The following is a 9,932-nucleotide window of genomic DNA, read 5'->3' on the forward strand; positions in this document are numbered from 1 at the left end:
CATAAAGGGGGTGCCCATTGCAGTTGGGTGCCCCCATCCATAGGGGGGGTGTCCCCATCATGGGGGGGGGTCCCCATCAATGGGGGGGTGTCCCCATCAATGGGGGGGTGTCCCCATCAATGGAGGGGGGGTCCCCAAAATGGGGGTCCCCATTGCAGTTGGGTGTCCCCATCAATGGAGGGGGGGTCCCCAAAATGAGGTCCCCATCAATAGAGAAGGGGTCCCCAAAACGAGGTCCCCATCAATGGAGGGGGGGTCCCCAAAAGGGGGGTCCCCATTGCAGTTGGGTGTCCCCATCAATGCGGGGGGGTGTCCCCATCAATGGAAGGGGGGTCCCCAAAATGAGGTCCCCATCAATGGAGGGGGGGTCCCCAAAAGGGGGGTCCCCATCGCAGTTGGGTGTCCCCATCAATGGGGGGGGGATGTGCCCATCAATGGAGGGGGGGTCCCCAAAAGGGGGGTCCCCATTGCAGTTGGGTGTCCCCATCAATGGGGGGGGTGTCCCCATCAATGGAGGGGGTGTCCCCAAAATGGGGGTCCCCATTGCAGTTGGGTGTCCCCACCATGGGGGGGGGATGTGTCCCCATCAATGGAGGGGGGGTCCCCAAAAGGGGGGTCCCCATTGCAGTTGGGTGTCCCCATCAATGGGGGGGATGTCCCCATCAATGGAGGGGGGGTCCCCAAAATGAGGTCCCCATCAATGGAGGGGGGGTCCCCAAAACGAGGTCCCCATCACATGGGGGGGTGTGTGTGTGTGTCCCCAAAACGAGCTCCCCATCAACAAGGGGGGATGAATATGGGGCTGCCCCCCCCCCTTTCATCCACCCACATCCCCCCCCATGGACCACCCCATTTACACGTGGCCCTTGGCTCCCTGCCTTCCCCACCACGGCTCGGTTGCCCCCGGCGCCGCGTCCATGGGGTGTGTGTGGGGCTGGGGGTCGCTATGGGGCGGATGACACCCAAGGGGGGGGTTCCTCAGGCGCAGGAGGCCCGCGCCTGGGCCAGGAGCTCGCTGAAGGAGTGGAAGAGGCGCTCGAGCCAGGCCTGGTTGCCCATGCAGAGCTGCACCACCTCCTCCTGGCCCAGGTCCTCGGCGCGGCCCTCGATCGCCGTCGTCTGTGGGGATATGGGGGGGGTGAAGTGAGGGGGAGCACCCATAGGGAGAGTCTATGGGGGTAAGCCATAGGGAGCACCCATAGGGAGAGCCTATGGGGGTAACCCATAGGGAGAACCCATAGGGAGAGCCTATGGGGTAAGCCATAGGGAGCGCCTATGGAGAACGCCATGGAGAGCAGCCATAGGGAGCACCATGGAGAGCACCCGTGGGCAGCACCATGGAGAGCTCCATAGAGAGCACTTATGGGGAGAACCCATGGGGAGAACCCATAGGGAGCGCCTATGGGGGTAACCCATAGGGAGCACCATAGAGAGCACCCATGGGGACAACCCATAGGGAGCGCCTATGGGGGTAACCCATAGGGTGCTCCCATAGGGAGAGCCTATGCGGGTAACCCATAGGGAGAACCCATAGGGAGAGCCTATGGGGTAAGCCATAGGGAGCGCCTATGGAGAACGCCATGGAGAGCAGCCATAGGGAGCACCATGGAGAGCACCCGTGGGCAGCACCATGGAGAGCTCCATAGAGAGCACTTATGGGGAGAACCCATAGGGAGAACCCATAGGGAGCGCCTATGGGGGTAACCCATAGGGAGCACCATAGAGAGCACCCATGGGGACAACCCATAGGGAGAACCCATAGGGAGCGCCTATGGGGTAACCCATAGGGAGAACCCATAGGGAGCACCATGGGGAGCACCCATGGGGAACCCATAGGGAGAACCCATAGGGAGCACCATGGGGAGCACCCATGGGGACAACCCATAGGGAGAACCCATAGGGAGCGCCTATGGGGGTAACCCATAGGGAGAACCCATAGGGAGCAGCATGGGGAGCACCCATGGGGGGACCCATAGGAAGAATCCATAGGGAGCTCCATAGAGAGCACCCATGGGTAGCACCATGGAGAGCTCCATGGAGAGCGCCCAGAGATAGCACCATGGAGAGCTCCATGGAGAGCACCCATAGGTAGCACCCATAGGTAGCACCATGGAGAGCTCCATAGGGAGCACCCATGGAGAGCTCCATAGGGAGCACCCATGGACAGCACCCATAGGTAGCTCCATGGAGAGCTCCATAGGGAGCACCCATGGAGAGCACCCATGGACAGCACCCATAGGTAGCTCCATAGAGAGCACCCATAGGTAGCACCATGGAGAGCTCCATAGGGAGCACCCATGGACAGCACCCATAGGTAGCTCCATGGAGAGCTCCATAGGGAGCACCCATAGGTAGCACCATGGAGAGCTCCATAGAGAGCACCCATAGGTAGCACCATGGAGAGCTCCATAGGGAGCACCCATGGAGAGCACCCATGGACAGCACCCATAGGTAGCTCCATGGAGAGCTCCATAGGGAGCACCCATGGACAGCACCCATAGGTAGCTCCATAGAGAGCACCCATAGGTAGCACCATGGAGAGCTCCATAGGGAGCACCCATGGACAGCACCCATAGGTAGCTCCATGGAGAGCACCCATAGGTAGCACCATGGAGAGCTCCATAGGGAGCACCCATGGACAGCACCCATAGGTAGCTCCATGGAGAGCTCCATAGGGAGCACCCATGGAGAGCTCCATAGAGAGCACCCATGGACAGCACCCATAGGTAGCTCCATAGAGAGCACCCATAGGTAGCACCATGGAGAGCTCCATAGGGAGCACCCATGGACAGCACCCATGGGTGCTGCCATTGACAGCACCATGAAGGGGATGGGATGGGATGGGATGGAGATGGGAACTATGATGGGATGGAAGGGATGGAGATGGGAACCAAGATGGGATGGAAGGGATGGAGATGGGAACTATGATGGGATGGAAGGGATGGAGATGGGAACCAAGATGGGATGGAAGGGATGGAGATGGGAACTATGATGGGATGGAAGGGATGGAGATGGGAACTATGATGGGATGGAAGGGATGGAGATGGGAACTATGATGGGATGGGATGGAGATGGGAACTATGATGGGATGGGATGGAGATGGGAACTATGATGGGATGGGATGGAGATGGGAACTATGATGGGATGGAAGGGATGGAGATGGGAACTATGATGGGATGGGAGGGATGGAGATGGGAACTATGATGGGATGGGATGGGATGGAGATGGGAACTATGATGGGATGGAGATGGGAACTATGATGGGATGGGAGGGATGGAGATGGGAACTATGATGGGATGGGATGGAGATGGGAACTATGATGGGATGGGATGGAGATGGGAACTATGATGGGATGGGATGGGATGGAGATGGGAACTATGATGGGATGGAGATGGGAACTATGATGGGATGGAAGGGATGGAGATGGGAACTATGATGGGATGGGATGGAGATGGGAACTATGATGGGATGGAAGGGATGGAGATGTGCACCATGAACGGGATGAGCACCAGGATGCCATGGAAAGGATGGGGACCATCCCCAACCCCATGGAGGCGGTCTCCATGACAACCAGCACCCCCAAGGGGTTGGGTACCACCATGGGGCGGGGGGCTATGGGGCAGGAGGTGGGGGGCTCACCTCGTCCTTGCAGCGCAGGAACGTGTGGTACTTGTAGTGGTGCAGGGAGTGGTACAGGGTGCACAGGAAGGATTTGTCCACCTCCACCTTGAACTCCTGTGCCATGGGGGGGGGACCAGGGGGGGACAGGGGCTCAGAACTGGCCCCAGAACACAGAGAGCCCCATAGAGCCCCACAGAGCCCCCATAGAGACCATAGACACCATAGAGCCCATAGTGCCCCATAGAGACCCAAATAGCCCCCATAGTGCCCATAGACACCATAGAGCCCATAGTGCCCCATAGAGACTCAAATAGCCCCCATAGTGCCCATAGACACCATAGAGCCCATAGTGCCCCACAGAGCCCCATAGAGACCATAGAGACCAATAGAGACCCAGAGACCCATAGAGACCAATAGAGACCACAGAGACCAATAGAGACCCATAGAGACCATAGAGATCAATAGAGACCATAGAGACCCATAGAGAACATAGAGACCATAGAGCCCCATAGCGCCCCACAGAGCCCCATAGCACCCCACAGCACCCCATAGCGCCCCACAGAGCCCATAGAACCCAATAGAGACCATAGAGACCCATAGAGACCATAGAGACCATAGAGACCCATAGAGACCATAGAGCCCCATAGCGCCCCACAGAGCCCCATAGAGCCCAATAGAGACCATAGAGACCCACAGAGACCCATAGAGACCATAGAGACCAATAGAGCCCAATAGAGACCCATAGAGACCATAGACACCATAGAGCCCCATAGCGCCCCAGAGAGCCCCATAGCACCCCACAGCACCCCATAGCGCCCCACAGAGCCCATAGAGCCCAATAGAGACCATAGAGACCCATAGAGACCATAGAGACCCATAGAGCCCCATAGAGACCATAGAGACACATAGAGCCCCATAGAGACCATAGAGCCCCATAGAGACCATAGAGACCAATAGCACCCCATAGCGCCCCCTAGCGCCCCACAGGGCCCCTACCTGGGGCTTGGCCGCGCTGCGCTTGACCTTGCTGAGGGTTTTCCTGTTGTAGGGGTCCCCCCCCGGGCGCAGCCTCACGAGCGCCTCCCCCGGCTCCGCCTGCAGCTGCGGGAACGTGTGCAGCGCCTCCTGCCGGCCGGGAGGAGCAACGGCAATGGGGCGGAGCAGCGCCCCATGGAGAGACAGAGCCCCATAGACACAGCCCCATAGACACAGCCCCACGGAGAGACAGAGCCCCATAGACACAGCCCCATAGACACAGCCCCATGGACACAGCCCCATAGACACAGCCCCATAGACACAGCCCCATAGACACAGCCCCATAGACACAGCCCCATGGACACAGCCCCATGGACACAGCCCCATAGAGAGACACAGCCCCATGGAGAGACACAGCCCCATAGACACAGCCCCATAGACACAGCCCCATAGACACAGCCCCATGGAGAGACAGAGCCCCATAGACACAGCCCCATGGAGAGACAGAGCCCCATAGACACAGCCCCATGGAGAGACAGAGCCCCATAGACACAGCCCCATGGAGACAGCCCCATAGACACAGCCCCATGGAGAGACAGAGCCCCATGGAGAGACACAGCCCCATGGACACAGCCCCATGGAGAGACAGAGCCCCATAGACACAGCCCCATGGACACAGCCCCATAGACACAGCCCCACGGAGAGACAGAGCCCCATAGACACAGCCCCATAGACACAGCCCCATGGACACAGCCCCATAGACACAGCCCCATAGACACAGCCCCATAGACACAGCCCCATGGACACAGCCCCATGGACACAGCCCCATAGAGAGACACAGCCCCATGGAGAGACACAGCCCCATAGACACAGCCCCATAGACACAGCCCCATAGACACAGCCCCATGGAGAGACAGAGCCCCATAGACACAGCCCCATGGAGAGACAGAGCCCCATAGACACAGCCCCATGGAGAGACAGAGCCCCATAGACACAGCCCCATGGAGACAGCCCCATAGACACAGCCCCATGGAGAGACAGAGCCCCATAGACACAGCCCCATGGAGACAGCCCCATAGACACAGCCCCATAGACACAGCCCCATGGACACAGCCCCATGGACACAGCCCCATAGACACAGCCCCATAGACACAGCCCCATGGACACAGCCCCATGGAGAGACAGAGCCCCATGGAGAGAAACAGCCCCATAGAGAGACACAGCCTCATGGACACAGCCCCATGGAGAGGCACAGCCCCATAGACACAGCCCCATGGAGAGACAGAGCCCCATGGAGAGAAACAGCCCCATAGAGAGACACAGCCTCATGGACACAGCCCCATGGACACAGCCCCATAGACACAGCCCCATAGACACAGCCCCATAGACACAGCCCCATGGAGAGACAGAGCCCCATAGACACAGCCCCATGGACACAGCCCCATAGACACAGCCCCATAGACACAGCCCCATGGACACAGCCCCATGGAGAGACACAGCCCCATGGAGAGACACAGCCCCATAGACACAGCCCCATGGACACAGCCCCATAGACACAGCCCCATAGACACAGCCCCATGGAGAGACAGAGCCCCATGGACACAGCCCCATAGACACAGCCCCATGGAGAGACAGAGCCCCATGGACACAGCCCCATAGACACAGCCCCATAGACACAGCCCCATAGACAGAGCCCCATTGAGAGACAGAGCCCCATAGACACAGCCCCATGGAGAGACAGAGCCCCATAGACACAGCCCCATGGAGAGACACAGCCCCATGGACACAGCCCCATAGAGAGACAGAGCCCCATAGACACAGCCCCATGGACACAGCCCCATAGACGCAGCCCCATGGACACAGCCCTATAGACACAGCCCCATGGAGAGACACAGCCCCATAGAAACAGCCCCATGGAGAGGCACAGCCCCATAGAAACAGCCCCATGGAGAGACAGAGCCCCATAGACACAGCCCCATAGACACAGCCCCATAGACACAGCCCCATGGAGAGACAGAGCCCCATAGACACAGCCCCATGGACACAGCCCCATGGAGAGACACAGCCCCATAGAAACAGCCCCATGGAGAGACAGAGCCCCATAGAGAGACACAGCCCCATAGAGAGACACAGCCCCATAGAGAGACAGAGCCCCATAGACACAGCCCCATGGAGAGACACAGCCCCATAGACACAGCCCCATGGAGAGACACAGCCCCATGAACACAGCCCCATAGACACAGCCCCATTGAGAGACAGAGCCCCATAGACACAGCCCCATGGAGAGACACAGCCCCATAGAGAGACACAGCCCCATAGACACAGCCCCATGGACACAGCCCCATAGACACAGCCCCATAGACACAGCCCCATGGACACAGCCCCATGGAGAGACAGAGCCCCATGGAGAGAAACAGCCCCATAGAGAGACACAGCCTCATGGACACAGCCCCATGGACACAGCCCCATAGACACAGCCCCATAGACACAGCCCCATAGACACAGCCCCATGGAGAGAGAGACACAGCCCCATGGACACAGCCCCATAGACACAGCCCCATGGAGAGACACAGCCCCAGACACAGCCCCATAGACACAGCCCCATAGAGCCCCATGGAGAGACAGAGCCCCATAGACACAGCCCCATAGACACAGCCCCATAGACACAGCCCCATGGAGAGACACAGCCCCATAGACACAGCCCCATGGAGAGACACAGCCCCATAGACACAGCCCCATGGACACAGCCCCATAGACGCAGCCCCATGGACACAGCCCTATAGACACAGCCCCAGAGAGAGACACAGCCCCATAGACACAGCCCCATGGAGAGGCACAGCCCCATAGACAAGAAACAGCCCCATGGAGAGCACACAGCCCCATAGACACAGCCCCATAGACACAGCCCCATAGACACAGCCCCATGGAGAGGCACAGAGAGACAGCCCCGGGAGAGCACACAGCCCCATAGGCCCCATGGACACAGCCCCATGGAGAGACACAGCCCCATAGACACAGCCCCATGAGAGAGCACACAGCCCCATAGACACAGCCCCATGGAGAGACAGAGCCCCATAGACACAGCCCCATAGAGAGACACAGCCCCATGGAGAGACAGCCCCAGAACACAGCCCCATAGACACAGCCCCATGGAGAGACACAGCCCCATAGACACAGCCCCATGGAGAGACACAGCCCCATGAACACAGCCCCATAGACACAGCACCCAAACATAGACAGAGCCCCATAGACACAGCCCCATGGAGAGACACAGCCCCATAGAGAGACACAGCCCCATAGACACAGCCCCATAGACACAGCCCCATGGAGAGACAGAGCCCCATAGACACAGCCCCATAGACACAGCCCCATAGAGAGACAGAGCCCCATAGAGAGACACAGCCCCATAGACACAGCCCCATAGACACAGCCCCATGGAGAGACACAGCCCCATGGACACAGCCCCATAGAGAGACAGAGCCCCATAGACACAGCCCCATGGACACAGCCCCATGGAGAGACACAGCCCCATAGACACAGCCCCATAGACACAGCCCCATGGAGAGACACAGCCCCATAGACACAGCCCCATAGACACAGCCCCATAGACACAGCCCCATGGAGAGACAGAGCCCCATAGACACAGCCCCATAGACACAGCCCATGGAGAGACATAGACACAGCCCCATAGAGAGACACAGCCCCATAGACACAGCCCCATGGAGAGACACAGCCCCATAGACACAGCCCCATGGAGAGACACAGCCCCATAGACACAGCCCCATGGAGACAGCCCCATAGACACAGCCCCATGGAGAGACACAGCCCCATAGACACAGCCCCATGGAGAGACACAGCCCCATAGACACCCCCCAGCCCCATAGAACCCCCCCCAGCCCCACAGAGCCCCTCAACTCCATAGACCCCCCCAGCCCCATAGAACCCCCCCCACTCCATAGAACCCCCCCAGCCCCACAGACCCCCGCAGCCCCATGAGACCCCCCCCAGCCCCACAGACCCCCAGCCCCACAGACCCCCCCCAGCCCCAGACCCCCCCCCCCCAGCCCATCCCCCAGCTCCATAGACCCCCCCAGCCCCATAGAACCCCCCAGCTCCATAGAACCCCCCCAGCTCCATAGACCCACCCAGCCCCACAGACCCCCGCAGCCCCATAGAGACCCCCCCAGTCCCCCAGACCCCCCCAGTCCCCCAGACCCACCCCAGCCCCACAGAACCCCCCCCAGCCCCATAGAACCCCTCCAGCCCCATAGACCCCCCCAGCCCCATAGAACCCCCCAGCTCCATAGAACCCCCCCAGCCCCAGAGACCCACCCAGCCCCATAGGCCCCGCAGCCCCATAGAGACCCCCCCCAGCCCCACAGACCCCCCCAGCCCCATAGAACCCCCCCACCCCCATAGACCCACCCAGCCCCACAGACCCCCGCAGCCCCATAGAGACCCCCCCCAGCCCCACAGACCCCCCCAGCCCCATAGAACCCCCCCCAGCCCCATAGACCCCCCCAGCCCCACAGACCCCCCCAGCCCCATAGAACCCCCCCAGCTCCATAGACCCACCCAGCCCCACAGACCCCCCCACCCCACAGAACCCCCCAGCCCCACAGAACCCCCCCCAGCCCCACCTGCAGGGACGGGTTGAGCGTCACCCTCTTCAGAACCTTCTTCTTGTGGTCATTGAGGATCCCATCGATCTTGCGCATGGGGGGCAGGTAGAGCTCATCTGTGGGGCGGTGTGCAGTTATGGGGGGGGGGGGGAATCTATGGGGCAGTGATGGTTGTGGGGCTGGGGGGGGGTCTCACCATTGGTATCTTCCAACGCCTGGATCATGTCGGGGTCCAGCGCGGTGCTCACCAGCATCTCCACGTAGCTCCGGTACATCTCCTTCATGGCCCTCGTGTTCAGCACCCGGCCGGGGGGGGCCCGCTCTGCTCAATGGGGAACGGCCCCTTTAAGAACAAGCCCCGCCCCTTCCTCCCCACGCCACGCCCCTTCTTTCCCACGCCCTCCCCATTCACACCCATCCCGCAGCCGAGAGCGGCGCGACGCTCCCTTGGCGTTGCCCCTTTAAGACCAAGCCCCTCCCCTTCCTTCCCACGCCACGCCCCTTCTTTCCCACGCCCTCCCCATTCACACACCCCCCCCCGCGGCGCGACGCTCATTTGGCGTTGCCCCTTTAAGAGCAAGCCCCGCCCCTTCTTTCCCACGCCCTCCCCATTCACACCTATCCCGCAGCCGAGAGCGGCGCCACGCTCCCTTGGCGTTGCCCCTTTAAGAGGAAGCCACGCCCCTTCTTTCCCACGCCCTCCCCATTCACCCC

At 60.4% G+C, this 9,932-nt stretch overlaps 1 protein-coding gene across 1 annotated transcript; it reads right to left on the reverse strand.

The window, feature by feature from the left end:
- Window positions 1–964: 964 nt before the first annotated feature.
- On the reverse strand, window positions 965–9,570 carry LOC134168177 (proline-rich protein 12-like). Its single transcript, XM_062627597.1, has 5 exons — window positions 9,415–9,570; window positions 9,237–9,334; window positions 4,618–4,746; window positions 3,640–3,735; window positions 965–1,119 (listed from the first exon to the last, which is right to left on the reverse strand). The coding sequence occupies exons 1-5, from the start codon at window positions 9,500–9,502 to the stop codon at window positions 979–981; spliced, it is 552 nt and encodes a 183-aa protein (XP_062483581.1). The 5' UTR covers window positions 9,503–9,570; the 3' UTR covers window positions 965–978.
- Window positions 9,571–9,932: the final 362 nt, after the last annotated feature.

The sequence above is a fragment of the Pezoporus occidentalis genome, unplaced genomic scaffold (genome assembly GCF_034315485.1).
Source record: "Pezoporus occidentalis ecotype Australia unplaced genomic scaffold, CSIRO_AGI_Poc_V1 ctg3028, whole genome shotgun sequence".
NCBI classification, from domain to species: domain Eukaryota; kingdom Metazoa; phylum Chordata; class Aves; order Psittaciformes; family Psittacidae; genus Pezoporus; species Pezoporus occidentalis.